Raw genomic sequence first — 22,468 nt, forward strand, 5'->3', positions numbered from 1 at the left:
ACTAGAACAGACATGTTTTGCCCCATGTGCAATCTTTTAAGCAGTATTTGTATATTTGTGAAAACAATCAAGGCATTATTAGAAATACTGCAGAATTTATGAAGAAATAAAACAAAATACTAATGCTTTGGGTGAAAAATCACTAGTTCAGTGAGCACAAATCCACCAGCAGTCAACCTCCTGCTCTGTACTTACCACTCAGCCTTGCAAACATTGCATAGGTGACCAGGTCCAAATATTTATAAGAAGCCCCTACATTTGTGTGATGCAAACTGAGCTTGTAACTTCTTGGATATAGTCAGGTACCGCTGCAAACCCTAAAACTACTCAGCTGCCTATTTAAATAAATTAGAGATCTAAATGTTATCATAATTTGTTATCAAGAACAGATCACTAACGTATAACTGGAGGCCGTATTAAGACGTCTCTGGAAATTCAGCCCACAGTCACTGGTGAAGTACAGGATGAAACCTTATAAAAAAGTCTCAGCCAACTACCTAAACTCATAACAGATATTCACCTCTGAACAATACAGTGAAAGGGCACAAAGGATGCAACCGAAGTACGTATTGTGCATTGGTACAATGTTATAGGTAGGAATTCTGCTTTAAAGCCTTAAATGGGTGTAGAAAAATGGCTTGTAGCAAACAACGACCAGAAGGTGGCATTTTACACATGAAGTTTTTGATATTCAAAGCTGCACTCAGCCTACATGCAGTTGCTCTCTTGAATACCTAAGAACACCTTTGTCTTTATTTTTCAACCCTTTATTGCTACAATATCTAATCCAAAATGTTCTGTGTATCCTCTGGGAAGGAGTGGAGATGCTATATATTATTACAAAATAAAGCTGGCTGCAAATTCTGCAGTAATTGTATTAATTCCACATGAAAACCATGGCTAAGTATGTATCAAGATTGTTATTATTTAGGCATCCTCTCCCTTGTTAACAAAGAAGTTCTTCTAGGTCATTCCTTTCCTCTCCATCAAGCAGCAGGAGTCTCCAGTCACCTGCCCCATAAGCTTCTGGATGGGATGCAGGAAAGCACCACCCAAAAGGTGCTGATAAAATGGATGAAGGCAATACCTCATGGCTCTGTCATTGCCTTTACATTACCTTCTCCACAGAAATCTAAACAGTATCTCCTTCATGGCGATGCAGACAACTTGTATTACTGAGCTGGCTCAAGATCTTTATTCCTAGCAAGATTAACTTGTAATTGCTTTAAGCCTAATTAAAATGAAGATCATATTAAAGGTTTACTACCATACTTGATCATTCCAAAGGAGATTATAAATTGAATTAGTGTTGGGGATCATGGATAATACAGTGCTGAATGGATGTGGCATTTTTATCAATAGTAAAAATTTGTTCTTTGTGCTTTAAATTATTGAACACTGCAACCTTACAAAGTGTAGAATGTGAAACTAATAATTTATTTTAGGAGTATGACTAGGAGCTAATGTAGTGCAAACAATGAAGGTTGATCACGGATTCCCCATTTGCAACTGTACCAGCAGAATAGCATACTCTTCCCAGGCAATAGACATCATCCTCTTGTTGGAAAAAACTATCCTGCTCCAGCCTGCAATCTCACCAGTTCACAGGAGCGCTCCTCACTCTGCCTCCTCAAAATTAGCTAGATTAGCAAAAATCAGTTCTTCCAATTGTTGAAGGCAGGTGGGTTTGCCAGCCAGGGGCAAAGGAGAACTAGCACAGGTTGCTGAGCTGGCAGGTCAAAAGAGGTGACAACATCTGGTAGGAGAAGCGTGAAAAGGCACTACAAGCAGCCACTCCACCATCTTAAGCAGTCAGAGCAATGAACATTGCAGAATCCCTTTGGAAAGTCCTGACAGTTTGAGATGCGCAGGGGTGCTTTACAAGGACGTGCACTACTGAACAAATGAAAAAGGGTAATTCAGACTCCAAATACAGACCATGTTGATTAAATAAAGAAGGACACTATTTACGGCAGAAGACTAGGAATTAAGAGTCCTGAGCCCTACTCTCATATTGCTGCTGACTGCCTGTGTGGCCGTAAGGCAAGCACTTATAACTGAACTTTCTCAGTAAAACAGGGTTAATAATATCTTCACATTCTTGTAAAGCACTGTGAAACCTCTGGATGGTGTGTGTTCTAAATGCAAGTATCATCATTATAATACCCTGCTACTAAAGCAACAAGTTGGGCCAATGTTCCCTGGTGAAGGTTATTCACTATCAAAACATGAGTTCCTTTGTTGGCTCTACACGCTCATTAATCAAACACATTTTATGGAACATACTGGTTTCAGAGTAGACAGGTTAGAGTACTGTTCAAGAAACTTTTAAAGCAGACAAATTGGAGGTGATGGCAAGAACTGTGATGGAATTGGGCAGCTGATTGAACTAACTCTCCAAATGTTTGCAGGTTTTGTACAAAAAGGGCTAGTAAAGTAACTGTGAGCAAAGGAAGTTCCTGTGCTGAGAGAAATGTAACAAGCCTGAGTGCAGACTGTAGGTAGAGGGAAGTTCCACAGTCAATTTGTTAAGATTTCCTAGCCCATAATTAGCCAGTTAAACAATTTACTAGAATCTTTAAAGTAATGTAAAGCTCATATGTGAATGGTACCTGTCCTGGACTGAGTGTAACCACATGGGCTGTTGTGTTCCTAAACTCAGGAAAGCGTTTCAGGTCAGGGTTGGCAATGTTGACTTTGCTGAATATGCTGGATTCCTCATAAGGGATCCTGGTGGGATAAAGGAAACTGGTGTCACCAGGTGGGAAGAGGTGCCATCTCTTCCTGAAAATAGAGAGAAGATAAAAATGTATTCAGTGCATGTCAGTTACAGCAAAGAACTAAAGGCAGTAGCAAGGTTTTCAATAAAACATAAATCTGCCTTGCTGTGTGAATCTCCTACGCAGTGAGAACACAGGCAGTGCTTACAGGCTGTCTCCTGAAAGTGTTTTTAAAATATTCCACTTTTTAATTTTTTAACTGAAAAGATTTACAGCTTCTCACAAATTATTTTTAAAAGGCAGATAAAATAAAATTTTTAAAAAAAGCTCTTCCATCTGGTTCCTCTTTCCTCCCTTTTACAGAACAACATGCAGCATTTACAGATGCTCAGAGCATTAAAAATTGCTCTATAAACCAGGGGAAACAGTTTTGTTACAGACAGCGTACTTTCATTCATGGAATGAATAGCTGCTGCACCCATGTTTTAAAAGGAGGGCATTGTGTGTTTACAATGGTAATCGTAAAGGGGTATGGACACGATCTTCTGTCTCCTATCTTCACCTACAATACCTGGCTGTTAGTCGCAAACCCCTCATTCTTAGTAAAACTCACCTTGATGCTTCTATACCACAGATGGCATAAATAAAAACCAGAGACATTCGCAGACATAAGCATCCTGAAACACCCGTATTTTTTTGTGTTATTAGTACCACGTGATGAGAATGTGGCTTGTGTGGGCCACTGGGGTTAAGAACTCACTGGTGTGACTAAATGCTCAGATGGAGCAGGACAGGGTCGTTCTGCTCATCAGGGCACTCGTGTTGCAGGTTGCTCTCTATGTGCCCAGAGAATTGGGTCAACACACCACAGTGCAGGGCCAAGCAGAGCTGAGACACGGACCTCGTCCTTAGGAGCTAATGTTTCTTTTTCAGTTACATAGACCAGATCAAGGAGAGAAAAAGAATATGCCAGAACTGGTGGTGCCAGTTTTATGGGTACTATAAATGAAATATCTTAGCAGGTACATATGTTATTTAGAAAGAGGAGTTTTATATGGCAGTACTTTAGGTGATGGAAATAACCGGAAAGGAATACACAAAGAGAGAATTTATTACATTGAAAAGGCGCCAGACAGTCAGTACAACGGTGACCCGTGCACTAAGCAGTGGAATAAAGGCAGTACTTTACAGCACAGTTGGACAATTTGTGCAGCTCTTTGTTTCAGACTCTAGCGAGATCTTTTCTTTTTGTCTCTTTCCTCGGTACTCACTTCCTGCTTTTTGCCTACTGCTTCTAATTGTCAGTTCTAAGTCACAGATCTGAAAAAGCAACCAAATGGCACAAAACCAGAAGACACAGGAATAGCAGGATAGCCAGAACTTCAGAGACTGGGACAGATGGAAGTGCCACAGGCTGCTGACATTTCTTGGTAATCACCAAAGCTACTGCTGGGTGCAAGCACAAAAAATAGTTCTCCTGAAACTCAAGCCCTATTGCAACTTTGCTTTGCCCTCCAAGATAGACCCTCTGAAGGGGCAGAGAATAACTAGGTTAGGAGGCTCATGGGTTAATCCTGCAGGCTCATGACAAAGCAATATCATGAAGCAAAAAATTAAGAAGCCTGAGGGATGCAAGGAAGACATTCAAGATAGCAACAAAGGGCTAAGGAGTCATCCCTGGCTTTCCTGCAAAGGCAAATCTATTTAAGTTTAGCATAAGCTTATATTCTGTTACAAAGCCTGTCTTGTTTGTGAGTCTCAAGAGGGAATCTTTCTGCTCTGAAGAAGCAGAGGATTCACAAGCTTGTGGAAGTTTGCAATCTATTTATAGGCTTTGCTCTGAAAGGAAAACAACTTTGTCTTTTCAGGCCATGCAAAGGCTTTAGGCTGCTTCTTTCCCTGAGAGGAACAAGGATTTTGTTCTACCAGAGGAGGAGGAAGTGTCTTGGGAAGGCAGGCAAAATTGCTACGTGATGCTGGAACTCTGGCTCAAGTTCAACACCTGAAGGTAGAGATTAAAGAGGCAGGGCAGGTATCAGGTCTGCTAGATTACTGTACTTATTTAGTACCCAGTATTTAGGTGGATCCTTACAAGATATTTAAGCATGTAAATCTCATGGTTTTCAATGAGATTTCTGGCTCCTAAATACACTTAAGTGTCTGGACTTCAATGCATAATGTTTACTGATGAGATCTGAAGTCTACAGGACTGACTGCAGCAAAGCACAGTGCTGAGGGCTGCTTCCACAGTGTCTCTGCTGCACATTCACCCAAGGATCTCAAGGCTATTTGTAAACATGAATGAAAACCCACTTGAGAGCTAAACAGAGTCACCCTTCTTACAGATCAGATAATTTGCCTTGGGCCTTAAAGCCAGTCAACCTGTGGCACTGCCCAGCACAGAAGCCAGCATGCCTGACTTCCAGTCCTGCACCTTAATCACAAGACCACCATGATTTTACTGTTCTATAAAATGTTAGAGTAATTAACCACATTAAAATCCCGCTGGCAAATTACTCCTTCCACTCTATACTCTCAAACCTAAAAAATGCATGCAACTTGTTTTGTTACTCTAGCATTACTCTAGCAATAATAGATAACAAAAAAACCCTGAGGCCAATATGCAAGGAAAGAAGAAAACAAAGAAGGGGGGGGGGAAGGGGGAGACAGCATGCAAACAGGCAGAAAGATACAGCAACAAAGCTACGTGCTCCAAAATTAGTCTGGAGCCTTAAATGTCCCTTTCAACTTTGCTCACAGCTGGCTGCTCCCATCCTGATATTCCCCTTTTAAATTTATTCTAGCAGGCTATTAGAGGCTGTTGCACAGAGAATATTGTAAAAGTCTAAAGCAGTTTATTTCTATTTTGTTTCTGGGCTTTTTGTTTTTAACTCTTTATCTCCCACTTCCAAATTCCTGAATTTGTAACTACTAGGAAGATTAAAACGTTTATTATTGGACCACATAACACACAGATCAGCAAAGATCTTCCTCAAACAGAATAAAATTGTTACCTCTATGACCCAGTCAAACTCCAACCCCCTGAAGTTCTGCCATTTCCTATAAAATAGTTCTGATGCTCTTCAGTCGCTGAGAGGTCAGAAAACTAACATAATCAGGACCTAGAATTAATACTCAAGAGTCCAAAACGAACTTTATAGCACAGTGTAACTTCCCCTGTATTTGTTGTATGTATATGTACTTGTTACCTTCCTTGTACTTGCAACACTAAGTTGCAGCCATAGGAGTCCAAATGGCAGGGGGTGTTTGCTCCTTCAGAACCAATCCACAGCGTGCTCTCTTTTCCACTTCTTCCAGGAAAACCAAAGTCAGACCACCTTATATCCTACAGCAATGAAAAGGTTATTTATGTAAGCTGTTGAACTGATTCACATCCTACCCTCAGTTCTCTGAGTCTCTTGTCTTCCCCTCCACTGTTCAGTTGCTCTTTATCCACTGCAGCTGTTGCTCTTTGATGGAGTTCTTGCATGCATGGCCTGTGCTCCTTCCTCCAAAATTCTCCTCTCTAGTAGCATTTCTTCTGCTGACTTTTTTCTTTTTCTGACTACACAGCCTCCCAGAGCTCTGTCTCCAGTGCTCATGTTGGTCTTTCATATCACTCAAGTCACCCATTTGCTCTACAGAAGGGCTGCCCAACTGCTCATTGCCACACGTGGCTTCTTTTCCTTCTTTTCACTCTTTTTTCCTTTCTCCACTCTTAACCATCCACACAAGCTCAGGATTGCTTTTAGAAAAATTCTGATATAGAGCATTTAAAAAAAGAAAGAGTGGAAGGAAGGAAAAATCCCTATTCCCTTTTCAAACCAATTTGATAATCCATGTGGCATATTTGCTCTCTTTGCTCCTGTCTCAGCTTTCTCCATGTATTCTGGAAATGCAGACTTTACCCCATCTCTGACCCAGTGGTATGCTGTTTTTTTAAAGTTTTTTATTATTTAATGGACATATTCTTCTCCTGCCTTTGGAACTGTGGAGGCAATGAACTTAAAACAATTTGATTACCGGGTGAGAAAGGGCAGAACAGGTATGCATGTGTTATGAACATGATCCTGGAGCTTTCCAGTCCATTGGTCCTCCCACAAGTAATCCCCTGGGGATGACAGCTGGAACGAGAGGGACAGTGAGGTATTTTTCAGATAGTTCAAGGGTTTTGCAGGATGGCTCTGTATAGCTTGGATAAAGCTTTCCCATGTTTCTGTAGCTCCCCCTGCCACCTGCAGGGCCTGATCATTTGTTTACTGGAAAGCACTTGAAGTATACTGGCCAGAGGTACTGCTGCCTTTTGGCTGGAGCCCCAGACTGAGCCTTAGGAAACAGAAATTCAACTCCTGGCTTACTGATGGTCTCAGGCAAATCAGTTCATCTCTGAGCTTTATTTTTCCCATCTTGAAAGGAAGATAACAGTATTTGTTCCGTTTCAGTAAAGCACTTTGGGGTCATTCACATCACCTAACTTTAGGAACCTAATTTAAGCTTGGCTCCTGCTCTTGTCAAAGCACTCTCAATCATGCCTTGGAAAAGCCTCTCTCTTTCTGCTGTCTTTAAAGAGAAAATAGGAGTCTAGCCTCCTAATTTAAGTATGTAAGCTAGCTGCTTGCAGACAGGTGGATGACTATCCTTTTTTAAGATCTATGGATGAGGAAAACTAGAGCTAGACATTATTATAAGGATGACTTCACCATGAGTCTGTATCAGGAAACCCTCAAAATGAGCGATAGCCCTCCCCAAAATTAGGTGTTGCTCAAGATTTTGAATTTCAGAGTTATTGATTTTAAAGATATCATTTGAAAAAAATGGAGAAGTGTAATATAAACATTTGTCAAAGGCAGCAAAAAATCAAAAAGAAAAAGTTGCTCCTATAGATTTCAGCAGCCATAAAATTTAAAATCCAATACAACTATTTCAGTGATAAAGTTAAGCGTAACACCATCTCTACACTTTAATCTCACACCTAAATAGTTTTTGTATTTTGTTACAATTTAAGTGGAAAGAAAGCACACATAATCAATATTAGATTTAAAAGAACTTTCTGAAAATGCTGCAGCTGTAGTAAATAGTTGAAGTGATTATGGGTAAAATAGTTTTTAACCAATGAACTGAAAAGGAACTGGTAGGATTACTGAAATCTTGTCACAGTGGGTTCCTTTTCTACAATAAAAAGCCACAGTAAGAAGAAATGCACTAAAAGGTGTTCCAACCATAACAGATGGCACATTACTTGTGAATTATATTTATTTCATTTGCTGCTTATAATGAAGTTAATCTGTACCCGTATGTCACTTTAAAAGGTCTCATTTCTATTTAAACTTCACGCATATATCTTGCTTCTGATTTATATCTCAAATTCTGTAATGAAATATCAACTGAACAAAAAACGTAAGATGCTAGATACTGCTCATAGATTAGAATAATGGAATCATTACCTTAGCCCACACAACTGTAAATGATAAACAGTGCAATCTAAATTTCAAACAACTTCTAAATGGCCCTATTAATCACTATAAATAACAGTGCAGTTGGCCTTCTTTTCCCCTTCAAATCACCTTATGTAAATCTAAATAAAATCTAAAAAGAAGAAAGGGGTTATCATCAAATTCACACAAGAATGGAAGAGAATTTCTACAAAGAACTCTTCTGGCTGGTATAAATTCGGTAGCAGTGTTTCAAAAGCCATATGAGTCTGGAACTGATGGATGCATTTCACTCCCATGCCTGTGAAACCGGCAGATGACATACACCATATTTGCTTGCATAACACCATCGATTTTTTCCTTCCCAGATTCTGCTTTAAAAAAAATCCACAGCATAACCATTACATGTGTCTATTCTAAAACTGCGGTACAATCTGTTGCTTGTTATAGGTCAGGTGATGAGGTTGTGGTGTGACACCTGCACAGAAATGCAATTCCTGGAGCCTCAATTTTGTTCTTGAATGGGGACAAGGGGAAGAAGGAGGGAGGAAAATGGTTGTTTCCTTCAAGTGTGTTTTTATTGACCGAATAAAGCAGCAGGCTGTTCAGGTCTTCTGAGTTGCTATTACCTTGTGGCATAAAACACAGGAAAATGCTGTCTGTTGAGGCAGAAAGAGAGAAGACCAAGGCAGGACCACAGAGAGAGGAAGTCACTCAAAAATCTGGGGAAGCCTGAAACATCCACAGAGCTCACAACTTAGTTCAAACAACATGACCCAGTATCAGAGTTGTGCAGCCCAAGTTTATGTGATCCTGGTTGTGTTTCAGTGTGTTTAGGAAGGGAGGGGAGAAAGAAAGGTAAGATGGTCTTTGTGCCCAAACTTTACCTTCTGACCCACAGAACAGGGGTTGGGAAAGGAGACAGTCTGAAAAAAGACCGCGCGCTGAAAAATACTAATTTTACTGGTATAAAAGAATAAAATACATATAAGGAGCATGGGAAATGCTTTCTGAGGAAATAATTAATTTGAGGGGGCTTATCAGTTTGTACTGTCTGTCATCCCACTGATACAGTGTTTGCAGGGAATTATGATTCCACCTTCACATTTGAAAGTATAGAAATGAATAAGGCTTCATTTACTATTCTTTCCTTACATCTTTTGAAAAAAATACACCTTTTGTATAGCTATCCTTAATTTTGCCCTCTGACAATTTGCAAGGAGAATTAGCAGGAATGTAGATGAACCAATACATTGAAATCACAGATAGACATGAAGAAAGTAAAAGAAAATATCCCAGGTAGGTGTCGTAATACCTGCATTTGGAAATTACTATAGATTATGTACCTCCAGAGACAGGTTACTTCAGGTATTTTACTACCTCCACAGATAATCAAGTTATAATAATCCCGCAGACTCAGAATCTCTCCTCCTCACAAACAGTTAATCTAAATATATTAAGGGAAGGAACTGTACTACTTGAGAAAACTAACCATAAGGCAAAACACGGAGTGAAACCATGTTACAGCCTTGTTGCTACAAGTGAATTCATGCCATCTAATCCTCTCTCCTGAGTGGAGCTGTTAATTTGGGTACTGTTCAGGTGTAAGGTGGGTCTGGGGCAGCAGCAGGGTCTCAAGCTTGCAACATGCCAGACCTGCTGGCTGCCTGTCATCTCCACACCCTATTCCCACCTCAATTCCATACCTTCAGCAGAGGTGTAGGGAAGGTGTTTAGCTGCAGAGGTCACACGTGTAACTCAGTGCTCCCCAAGCCTGCCCAGCCACAAAATGATGCTGGGCTAAATGGGAAGGGGAGTGCTGCCAATGTGGTAGTTGTTTTTGTCACTTGTGGTGATGTTTTTAAGCATATAAGGAGACCCAGAATTTTAGATGGCTGCCAGTTGGTACTAGTCCCCCATTAGCCTGAGAGCCAATAGCTTTTATTTCAAAATTTTAAAATAAATGGCCAAAGGAGCAGAGAAGGGATAGCATTAGAGGCTTCAAAAGCTACACTAGATAATTTGCAATGATTAAACTAGGAAGAGATAATATTAATGCTTTACCTGGAAAATTTCTGGCTTGTCTTCAAATATCCTGGCAATGTATTTGTAGTCAGCATAAGCCCAATATCTGGAGTACTCGTAACAACTGAATGGTCCAGAGAGACAAGACGGCTGCCCACAACTCCAAGCCAAAAACTCTTCAAGTGTAGCCTTCACGTAGTTACACCTGGTTTCAAACTGGGGAACTAGAGCAACAAAAGAAAAGCCAAATACTACATAAGCATTAAGCACAGAACCAGTAAAAAAAACACGCAGTTTCTCTCCCAGCTCTGGTTAAATGCAACATGAGATATGAAGCGGGACTAGGTGGCTTGACTCTGGTCAATAAAATGGTTCTCACCACCTAACTTGTAATTAAAGTCTGAGACTACTGCTTTTTCATTAAGGTTTAAGTGAGTGGCTGTTACGATGTACTTGCTGTGAGATAAAAGCACACCAATAGTTACTGTTGTTCATGTGCAAGGCACCCTTCAGCACAGTAACTCAATAATTCACCTAAGTTCCCTGAACAGCTGAGAGCCTGTCCTTTGCTTCATCTCCCTTCTTAAGTGTGAGCTGCAAATGTGCACACTAGTATTTGTGTACCCTTTATTTTGTCTCCATGGATTTATGTAGATGGACATGTTCATCTTTTCCCTTTCCCACCTAAAGGATAACCAAATCAGCACAGTAACGCATAGGAAGCAAATTATGGAGGCACACATGTGGCAATGATCCATTTAAAATGCTCTGTGTCCTTATTTTTCATTTGGGACTGACAAAAGCATATTGTGGTGTTCCTTGGCAGGCATGAAAGTATTTACCAGCAGTGTTTTGCTCCTGTCATGCTTTGGTCGGGCTGACTGATACAGCCTTTCAGCTGAAGGTCAGGTCACTTGGAAGGCCTACAAGATAACCCACATCACAGCATACTTCTGGTTAATCAGAGATCTTCATTTCCCACAGCCGCTAATTGTGCTAGCTTCAAAGAGACTTATCCGATGTTAAAAAAAAAAAAATAATCACTCACTTTACTATAACTACTACTGGGAAAAAATTACTGCAGCCTGCCTGAATGACAATAACAGAGCTGCAATTTAACCTTGTGTAACTTGCATAGAGCTGCTCAGAAATGGGATCCTTTCAATGTTGTGCAGCAATGGCAGCAGCTCTTCGTTCTTTACTGCTCTCATTTTGTTATCGCAGCAATTCCCACAGACTCTCATACATTTGTTCTTATTCTCTTTGGGTGGGAGAACAGCTTTTAAAACCTCTACCACTATTATTTTGCCATTTTCCATTGTAGTAGCCTAGGTAGTGGTTTTTCTTCCCCTCACTACCAAATTCATCAACTAAAAATGTCAGATAAGCCCCGCTATTCCGCAATCTGTAGCCTGGGTCTGCGCAGTAGAAGGGCTCCCTACCTTAGAACTGCATACAAGACACATAAATCACCTGCAATAACCAAAAGCCCCTATATCTGATTCCCTGTCTGTGTTGCAGTCCAATGCCCTCCTGATACTGTCATTAATGCAATGCACATCATTTTACTAAAAGATGATCTGATGGAAAAATTAGATAAAAGATACAAGCACTACTGAAGGTGGCTCAGTATCTGTATTATTTTGATGAGAACAAAGAGTGCTCAGGACACTGCCTAGCTTCCAAGATAACTCAGGAGTAAGTGTTTTAAAGGCAAGAAATACACCCTTTCTACCTCACAGTGCATTTCACTCTGAGCTTCATTTAAAAAATTCCAACTATGAAAGGCAGGACTATCTTCTAGGACACAATCTCCTCAGGGCAGGGTTATTGGTTTAATTTATAACTTGTACAGTACCAAGGTGTAGGTGCTGATGGAAAAATAAATAGTAATAAAAAACATATTTGGGCAATCTAGACAGATTGCTTAGATGGATTTGTAGACTGCAACTAGGGTGAAAATGTTAGCAATGGGCAGCTGGAAGCAAGAACATTATTAACCAGTTTGCTAATACTTAATGACTAAAAGGTGTTTTGTAATTGATAAATTATAGATTAAGACACCTAAGTCTAAAGTAAGCTACCAGTGCTGTCTGATGACATGGTATCTGGAGGCATGACAGTCTTCCTCTCTCCCACCTAATGCCACAGATTGAAATCAGAGGGAGGGAGAGGGAAGAAGTGCTTTTTGGAGGAAGCAGCTCCCTTCCTTAGTTAAGGTCTGGTCCTGACAGACACCAAATTCCATTCTACTCAGAAAGACAGTGTTTGCAATGTATGCTAAGGGAAATGTAGGAAAAATAATAGCCTTAGAAAATACTCTAAAGCTCGAGTAAGAATGCAAGTGAAATGTCTCCTCCATTTCTTTAAAGAAAACCAAATGTCTATTCACAGCTGCTGAGGAATTAAAATTATTTAAACAAATAATCCAAGCAAAGAAAAACCATTTAATTCTATAACAAAGCACAGGCATACTCACAAAACAAAAAAACTGACCATCCACATCCAGCTCCAATAACCACCTCAAAACTCAGCTTTATGTGACATTTATTCAGCCTATGGTATTTGTGCTATATTTTCAGCCTCCTATTCAGCTACTGAGTCTATAGCCATCTTTGCAGTCCCTCGCTATATCAAACCTCAGAGGTTTGAATTCTTTTGCTGTCCTTAGTGGTAAAACCTTTTGGGCAGATGTCCAAGTTGCAGCCCTTTTCTATCCAACTGCGTATCTGACAGCATCAGCTCTATCCAGCATCTCTGAGAGAAATTTCCTGCAGAGATCTTGTGACTCATAACTGATCAGCATGACAACCTCTTGTTCTCTCCAGCTTCTTCACAGTAAACTCATTGTTTATTCATTTTACTACACAACCAGAGAAAACGGTCAAAATAAGAAACGTCTGCATACAGAAGTCAGTTTTGTGTAAGCTTTCTTCTTCCTTTGTAATTGCTGATGTGCTCCAGGTAGCCATCAGACAGATGGGCTATAATGCTGCATTTTCTCTGCCAGAAACTCAACTTCCGTAGCTGCTGCCCACCCTTCATCCCACCTCAGAAAAATAAATCTTTTAGCATGGCTGGAACTAGATGGGTAGGGGTTTCCTGATTAATAGCACCTTCATTGTTCTTGTAATGAGCACTGGTACTCTCTCTGGAGGTATCTTATCTCTGTCAATGCTTAATGCTTTAATTGTATTTTTTTCCTTCTTATGGACACATACTGTTTAACTTGTGTAATCAAACAGGATACTATCAAACACACAAACTTAGGTAGGTACAAATAATTCACACAAATAATACTGCTAGCTCCCGTGTTTTCCATGTTTCAAATGTGCCTTCCACATCCATTATGCCTCAGGAAGTTCCAAACTGTCAAGAAAAGAAACATAAAATCCAAGCAACTCCCATCGAGTTGCCCCATTTGTAGTTCTCACTTCCTTATATAAAGGAATCTTCAGTTTGGGAATCCCCACCCAGGCTGCAGATGTGGCACTAAAGAAAGATGAGAAGTTGTCATAGTAAGAGGTCTCAAATAATTTCAGATCTTCCAAATGAACCTTGTGGCTTAAATAATCTCAGAAACTCTGAAGCAGCCATTTCAGAGTGACACCAAAATATACCTACAAGCAGGAGAACAGTTTCTTTCTAGCGCATGTTTCTGACTCAGTGGCAGGAGTGGTCCCGTCTAGTCTTAAGGCAATTAAGCTACTGTAAATATGGGAGGAATATGCAAAGAGATCAATACCATTTTAATATTAGTCTCCTGTTGCTTTCTCTAGCCACATCACTGCCTCTGCTTCATTTGGGAAAGTTAGTGTGAACAATGATAAGGAAGAGAAGCCCTTGCTGAAAAACAATATTAAGCATGCAAGAGTTGAGATCAACCATCTTCCAAATGACAGTGGCACATGAAATGTATTGCATTATTTCAGACTCTGGCTAATGGCTTCACTAGTATATCCTTACAATGCAAATTTTTTATAGCATCACAGGTCTCATTCAGTTACAATACAACCCCTGAAGGCTCTACCCATCTTCTTGAAGACATTTCTAGCTCACATTAGCATATGATGGAGGTTCCTGGAGACAAACCCGATTGCTGCCTAGGGAATGATTCCTTTAGGAAAAAGCAAAATACAGATAGATGCAACTTCAAGATACAAATTCCAATTTAAATCCACTTTATATTGCTAGTGACTACAAGTTACTGTTAAGTGATGACTCTCATCTACTTAGTTGGTAGCATCAATCCATCCATCACCTAGCTACATAACACTCCATCAAAACCCATCAGAAGCTTTCCTAGTTGGCACACCTATTTGGCTCTCAAAAAGTGCCTACTAATTAATGGAGACTAGGACCAAATCTACCCTTTTACCTAGTAAGCCTTGCATATTACAACTGAGATATGTCAACAAGGTATCAAGGAAAATGTCATATATATGCAATGTCTTCCCTATTGGCAATGGGATAATGCCTTTTACCTGTAGTGTAAGAACTGGCTGATACCTCATTGGACTATAAAGACATTGCTGTGAAAATGTGTACCAGCGTATTAATTCTACACCTCAGTTATCCCATCTGTAAAAAGTGAATAAATAACATCTGTTTTCCCAGGAATGGCATAGGAATCATCAATCCATGCTGGTAAAATGCTTTGAAATCCTAAAATGCCAAGCATTTTCCCTCGAACACTTCTTTCTGTTTCATCACTTCTCTTGCAAAAATTGAACATGAAATAATATGGTCATGATGCTGTGAAGAAAGCACATTTCATACAGTTGTTAAGTAAGATAATGTTATGTAATCCTACTACTTCCATAGCAACTGGCAGACCCTCATCTGGAGTCTTTGTGCCGACCCTACATTCTAAGAAAGAGATAGTCCAACTGAAGAAGGTTAGAAGAGTACAGAAAGAATAACTAGGTGGGGTCTAAAAAACCATGACTTATATTAACATCTTTTAAGAACTGAGTTTGTCTGGCCTAGGAAAAAAACAAGACTGAAGGGAGACAAGATACTTTAGGCAAAAGGGAGAAAGTGCACAGCAAAATGTATTTTGGTATGTGGTTGAGAGGGGAAAGGATGTACAGGGCACGAATAAAGCAATGCATAACCTCTAAAGCAGCTAGCAGATTGCCACTTTGGAGCACATTTCCTCTATCTTCCCTCCCTGGTATGAAACTCTTTGTGTCCATGGACAGATTATGACCAGTATTGTGTGGCTACAGCCAGAAATTAAGTTGTAGTATTTAAAATCAAGTGCAAAAATTGTCTTTCTCCCATGGCATGTTCCTAGATGTCTGAGTGGATCTGGAGGGTTAGAGGTGAAATTATTGTACTGGTGTCAAGTGATTTTCTTAATGCTTTATACTTCTATAGCATTTTTCATCACAGGACCTTAAAGTATTGAAAACCACTAAAGTCTTATAAAACCTCTGGAGGAAGATGAGAATTACCACCATTTTACAGATTAAAAAAACAAGATAGACTGGTTAATTGGCTAATTCTTTAACGCACTCAGGTTTGTGGATGTGGAAGCTCAGGTCGTGCGAACAACTGAATCATGTATAAGACCAGGACCAAACACAAACACTACAGAGCAAGGAAAGAAAACTGAAACTCTTGATTCTTATATGTTAGTGTTACCCACCAGACTTCCTACTAAGAATAAACACACAAGAAAGAGAAAGGAGAGTTCCACTGTTGGGCAAATCCCATATCCTAAAAACAAAGCCTGCGGTGAAAAGCAATACATTAGAGCGTGAACAATGATAATGGAGAGGCAGAGGATTGCAGAACCTAAAAAAGAGAGTTGTGACATGTAACATCTGTCCACCTCAGTCTCACCTAAATCCACTGTCTTCAGACCTAGCCTAAATTGGATTGTCTTTCCATCCAACACCGCAGAAAGGTATTTCGCATTCCAGTGCAGGGCTGGCCAGTCGCCAACCATGTTACAGAAGACTGCAGGTTGCTGTAGAGACATCACAATTTCCTTGGTCTTCTCAGGAGTAAATGGTTTGACATCTTCACCTATGTAAAGAAAAAAACAGCTGTAGAGAGATGATTTATGACACATGAAGTGTTACCTACCATATCCCACAGCACAGGAAGCATTAAGAACTAACACCTCCTTTGTTTATGGTTGATTATTTGATTACATTTGTAGATTTTTTTAAGTCAAATTTCTACTGCAAACACTGAAAGAACATTCTTACACTACATTAAAGCGGTGTATTAGCACACAAAATGTAAAAAAAAAAAAAAAAAGGCATGTGCTTAGAATTTTCACTTGTAGCTTAGGCAATAAAGCACTGTAGCCAAACTGTTTAGAATTAGGCTAACAATAAAAAAACCTTACAAATAATGTACAGAGTTTAGAGAACATAAATTTTATGAGTAACAGTCTTTCTGCATAGGATTCTTTCCAAGAAGTGTAGCACATTGTCAGATAGCACACCAGGTTCCTATGCATTTGATTTAAACCAAGGAACAGCAGTGTAACCAAAACAGCAGGTATTTTTGAAGTGTTTTAAAATTTCATCTGCAAAATTTTAGAAAAAGGAAATCGTGCCAATCCAAGAACTAAACTAACCCAAGATTTCCATTTACTCCTTTGCTGTTTAGAGATTTATATGCCCCACTGAAACTGTCAAGCTGAAATGCTGGCAGTCTTGAATAAACTCAGCACTTTCAGAACAACTTTTCTTTAGGGACATATTGAAAAGGAAAACCTCATTTTTTAAAAAAAAATAAAATGTAACAGCTCCATAGACCTGAAGCAGTGGACTACAACTTTGGATCATAAAAAAAATCCATTCATTATTTTAACCTCTATTGAAGTTAACACATCTAGAATTTGCATCCATATAATGCCTAAGATTTTACATACTGAATTGATATGTATGGTTCCCCATGACTCCTAACAGCTCATTTAAAACAAACAAACCAATTCAATCACACTATTTAGGGGTCAAATTATGGTCTGGCATGCACGATGGGTTAAATAAATACAGGACAAGAAAATTCCCTTTACTGCTGGGTGCTAATTTTGCCTCTCGCTCCTCCCTGTGCGTGGGTGGTGGGACAGATAAGTGGAGAACCAGCCAGTCCCACACAGAGCAGCCCTGCGGTGCCAGCTGGGGGAAACACAAAAGACCCACTGGAACAGGATCACCGAGGAAGGTTCTTCAGGATTGTTTCAAACATAACAGTTTAAAATAAATATATGAAAGCTGAAGTGGGAATGACAGGAATAAGAGGAGCCCTGTGCATGCTGTATGCCATGTCTCTTTGGCAACTTCTGTGAGTCCCCCTTCTTTCAACAGGATTTATACTCCAGCATAGCTGTACTTTTTAGTTTTCTAAATTAAGCTGCTGTCTTCACACAAATTCATTGGGAAGTATCAGGGCTGGGGTTTCCTATAGCCAAGGGGTCCCTTCTGCCATGGGCTTCCAGGAACACTGAATCCCTCTCTCCTTTCACTCATTAAAACTCCGTCTTCAGGCTTTAAAACTAAAGACCTCTGATACTTTATCTTCACGGAACATAAAATATTTAAACGGCTTCCCTCAAGGCAGACGACAGGAGGGAGTTTGGGTTTCGGTTTGTTTTCCACGTTTCCTCTCAAACGCAGAGCAACACTTGACAGGATGGTGTTGCTGTGACACAGAGATGTCTACAACACTTGGCCTTCAGTCTCGCGCTCCAGCAACTTCCACAACCAGGACATAAGGAGGCCTCACGGGGACCGTATGTCTTACCATATGGCCTGCCCTACCCCCGAAGGAGGCTCTGGGGGTTTCTGAGCAATAGGTTAGCATACCTAGAGGGAGCAGGTCCAGAGAAGGCAGAAAGACCATCTGCAGACACAACAGCACGTGCCGGTGCAGCTACCAGGAGCTGGCTGTAGGCATGGGAAGAGGTTGAAGCTCAGCATGTTTTTTCACAGTGATGCTGTTCAAAGACTAAGGCAAGGGTTTACAAAACTTGTTCCGCCTTTAACCGGTGCAATTATAATATCGTACAGAGGCGGCTTTCACGATGCAGGAGCTGGCTGGCCTGACGTACCTTTCACATTTTCCAACTCAAAAGTTAAATTATTCCTGCTTAGGCCAAGTTTATTGCTGCACATGGCTGTCTTTTTGACTACACAATTGTTTTTGTTTTAAGGGCGGTATATTTAATTATTTTAGAGGTTGTAAATCCAAAGAAACACAAGAAATCGGTGGCACTTTTTGGATGATTTTGTAAAGCTGAGTTTTATTGCAAAAGCTTCAGGTTTATCCTGTAACTTCACTCAACAGTTGGGATGTGCTATGAAAGCAGAAATTTTACTGGAGAGACAGGAAGGCTCATTGAAGCCAACTGTTGATTCTGCGTGGCTTTCTAATGTGATTTCCACATGCATATTGTCCTTTTGAAAGGTGTGGTTTTAACTGCAGTGAATATACAGTGGGAAGCTCAGAGCTCAAGCTACTGGGAGAGTTTGTATCAATGCCAGACAAAAAAAACACAGTCAGACTAAATAGCCTCTCCTCCATTAGCTGGAGGTTTGTGTCATGTCACCACGGTTTATTTAGTTGTAAACCTATTTCCCTATAAAATTTAGAAAAAATGAAAGAGGATAGTCTATCTTAGTAAAATGCTAATCATTCCTATCTTCAAACAGTATTAAAATCATTGTTAAATGAGTATGTATCTTTTCCTGATATTATCACATACAATACATATGATATAATAAGCAGTGAAGTTTGAAATGTTTTAGAAAATTTGAAGCATTAGATAAATGATCATTAGGGGTTTTTGCAAAGACAAATGGGGATTCTTGCTGATTTTGTGCGAAGAATGTTGAAGTGTCTTGATTCAGTTTTATGTATTCCTCAGTGAGAACAGCAGTCAGCTAAACATAATTCCTTCCCCATAATATTTATCATGCATATCTAAATGCCTGTTAGAGAAAAGGCACATGATCAAAGGTAAATATCATATACTACATCAAATAGATATTATCATAATTTGGAGAACTCTGCTCATGACCAACAGAGATTTCTGATGGAACTGTATGCTGTAGGAGTGGTAAAAAGTAATTAAAAGAGATATCTGAAGATATCTCTTGAAAGAGAGATTAGCAGAAAAATTTGTAATTTAAAATAATAATAATCTTTTCCTTAGTTATCATAGCTTCATAAAAACCTTGTAAGCTGGGCTCTGGCTTCTCAGTACTTCCTAACCTGAAATTGATGGTAATTGATTCCTAGGCAAAACCTGAGGTTGTATAGCATATATAAGGGCATACAGTTTGGACACAGATGTGTGTAAGTAAAAGGTGTATAAATAAAAGGTATTGCAAAGAAACAAAACGACCATGGCACATCTTGGGCATTAAGATACCAAATTCCTAGGGGAGATCAGGTAGCAGGAGAATAGAAATGCATATTCCCTTTGAAAAGAAAAGCTCTGTTGGAGTCTTCATTTTCTCAGTTGTACTCTGATCCAAAAGAGAAAAGGAATACTTTAAATTAGTTCTTTCTATCAGGCTCAACAAATGATGTGGCTTCACTGCACAAAAGGAAGCAGGAATAATTTGTCTCATGTTTTGACTTTACACAAGGCATGTATAGAATCCAGCCAGGAACTGAAAAACCAAACCAAGTTTTAGCTCAAGTTTTGTAACTGTGACAGCTTATATAATTGGCGAAAAATGTAGGTGTTCTTTAGAAAGGTAACACATTGCGAAATACAGATCTTCCAATTAAAAAAACAAAGCTCTCCAGTCGTCTTTACATGAAGTGTTGTCAAATATGAAGACTCATCCAAACTCAGCACTGAGGGCAGGTAAAAGAAAAGTGATGAATTGGCTAAGTACTTTCCAGTAGACTTTGTGCTTCTAAGAGAGAAAATAATTTAACGTTTCTGATTAACAATTTTTCTGAATAACTGAGAGGGGTTTGGGAATGAAGAGTTTAGCACAGCAGGCAGTCTGACGAAAAGTGGACTTGATCAAAGTTGTTCAGAAGTTAAATGTACTGTCATTAAAAAGCTAAATGTACTGTCATTCATCTAAAATAATTTAGCAAATTAGAAGAGTTCATTAGTGCCTGGTAGTTGACTTCTGCCAAAACACCCTGCTGCTTAAATATGAGATTTAATTGAGAGGTATTAAAATTATTTTCTAAAAGAGGGAGTACAAGGAAATCCTGGTAACGTATTTGGCAAAAGCATTGTCAAATTGTTATTCTTGCAAATCTGTAATGCTTCATTACCTTTATTTCTTTAAAAAAGAAAATTATAAAAAGAAAAAATTGGCATTTTAAAGACATTAATACAGAGCAGCCAGGTCACTCAAAAAATCAACTAACCTCCAAAATCTTAACTATCCAACAACCAGGAGTGGGAAAAGAGAAGGTGTGGGGGAGGATGGGGAAACTCCCCAAACCAAAGAGAAGTGACTTGGTTTGGAGGTCAGACCTAATGATTTCACAGTACATTAACTCTGTAAATTAAAAAACAACTTTAAATAATCTGCATGTGATTACAATGTTATGCACTATAATCAGCCTACTCTGGGCAAACAGAATGCATCTAAATATACACGAGTAGTTTTCAGGATATACCCCATGAACATCTAGGTATTACTTCCTGACTAGTTATTGTGGTTACTATTATTTTTGACTCAAGGAATGTCAATACTGCAGATGCAGCATACCCAGGGGGCATCTAACCTAGATTTGCATAGATATTTTGGCTACTGAAGGATAGTTAGCAGTTGCATGGAGCCTCTCAGGATAGACCGGTCTGCACTGGTAAGACTAGCACCTGAAGCTTACTCTGGTAGCCTGAAGTCAACACACCCTTCCTTGCCCTTGCCCTCCGTGTCTGCTACCACGGAAGGAGGGCATCAAAAGAAAAGAAAGAGGCCAAAAGAGGAATTTGTATTTGCACTCACTTTTCAGTCTTCCTGTGGCAGTGCTGAGCATCTTACATTTTTTTCTTACAAAAAGTCTGAGTGACTCAAGACGTGATGTAAGATAAGAGTGTGGGCTAAATCCTCAAAACTCAAACTGTCCTTCTGATAAAGAAAAGGAAATAGCTACTAAACTTCTTAGGAGTGGAGTAAGAGGTTGAGTCCAGAATACAGCACTGTGAGAGACTTCCCACCCCTGCTCTAAATGATAGCGTATCATCTCAAGCATACATCTAAGAAATTCCTCCCTAAATTCGCTGAGGCTTTTCCTAGAAAGCTCTTCCTGAAACCCTGGCCAGCTTCTGCCTGTTGTCTCTTCTCCTCCCACCCTGTAGTGCACTTTTAGAATGCAGTTATGTCGGTTTTCAGCTAACTAACTGAATATTGAATGACCTCAGTTCCTCTGGTCTCCTCTAATAGAAGAAATGCCTTCCTTTCCCTCTGCGTCCTTACAGCTCCTGCCTGCATCTTCTGCCATCTGAAAAAAACCCTTCCCCTCTCACTCCCCCAAAGACACGAAAATTAGGATAGGTACAACTGACAGAAGTTATACTAAATGTATTTATTTCCAATGAACTTTATATACTTCTTACTGGCAAAATTGCTGAAAGCACAGTGAAACACAATGAAACTCAAGCAGTTGTTGGATAAATGGCATTTCATTTTCTTCTGAAGGAAAAGACTATGGTCTTTGACCAAAACCTTCCATCAGGATATGAGAGTTTCTCCAAAAGAGAGACTGTTCTTCCTTAAGCTAGGCTGCTATAATTCCACCTTTCTGTCTCTTTGGGCTGTAAATTACACCCTGCTGCTGAGGATATTTAGTAGCAAAGCCATTTCTTCCCAATGCTCCACCAGCACTGATACACATTTCTCACCTTACAACATTTCCTAATAGATGGGAAATTTAATACAAAACTTAATACTAGTATAACATGTTTGAAGGTAAGGGAACTGGCACATCAGGGAGCTAACATCTATATTTCTAAGAAAAAAAGAATTTGTTCATGTTGTAAGTAAAGTTTATTTCTTTTTCTATTCCTTGTCAGTAGTAAATATGAATGCACTACTCTTAAACTGATGAATGCACTGTATAAAATTCACTGTCAGAAACTGTAACCATTTATGACTTTATTGTTGTCCTATCCTGCAAACTTGACTGACAAGAACTTCAAAATAACAGCAACAAAAGAATCTAAATCTTCTAAAATACACCATTTTCCCATAAGCAACTGTAGTAAATAGTCAATAGTATTCTAAAAATATGTTTTTTTCCCCATAAGCCATTGTAATAAATAGCCAGTAATACAACTGAGCCTTT

The 22,468-nt window shown here is 39.4% G+C and overlaps 1 protein-coding gene across 1 annotated transcript in view; it reads right to left on the reverse strand.

Annotated features, from left to right (window-relative positions):
- HSPBAP1 (HSPB (heat shock 27kDa) associated protein 1) overlaps nt 1-22,468 on the reverse strand; it is a 38,013-nt gene that overhangs the window by 8,925 nt on the left and 6,620 nt on the right. Inside the window, exons 2-5 of the mRNA XM_010569901.1 lie at nt 16,028-16,213; nt 10,217-10,401; nt 5,930-6,066; nt 2,613-2,784 (exon numbers count right to left, since the gene is read on the reverse strand). Coding sequence (XP_010568203.1) covers nt 2,613-2,784; nt 5,930-6,066; nt 10,217-10,401; nt 16,028-16,213 — 680 coding nt within the window. The remainder of the gene's footprint in view (nt 1-2,612; nt 2,785-5,929; nt 6,067-10,216; nt 10,402-16,027; nt 16,214-22,468) is intronic.

The sequence above is a fragment of the Haliaeetus leucocephalus genome, unplaced genomic scaffold, assembly GCF_000737465.1.
Source record: "Haliaeetus leucocephalus isolate CR32 unplaced genomic scaffold, Haliaeetus_leucocephalus-4.0 Scaffold1, whole genome shotgun sequence".
In the NCBI taxonomy this organism is placed as follows: domain Eukaryota; kingdom Metazoa; phylum Chordata; class Aves; order Accipitriformes; family Accipitridae; genus Haliaeetus; species Haliaeetus leucocephalus.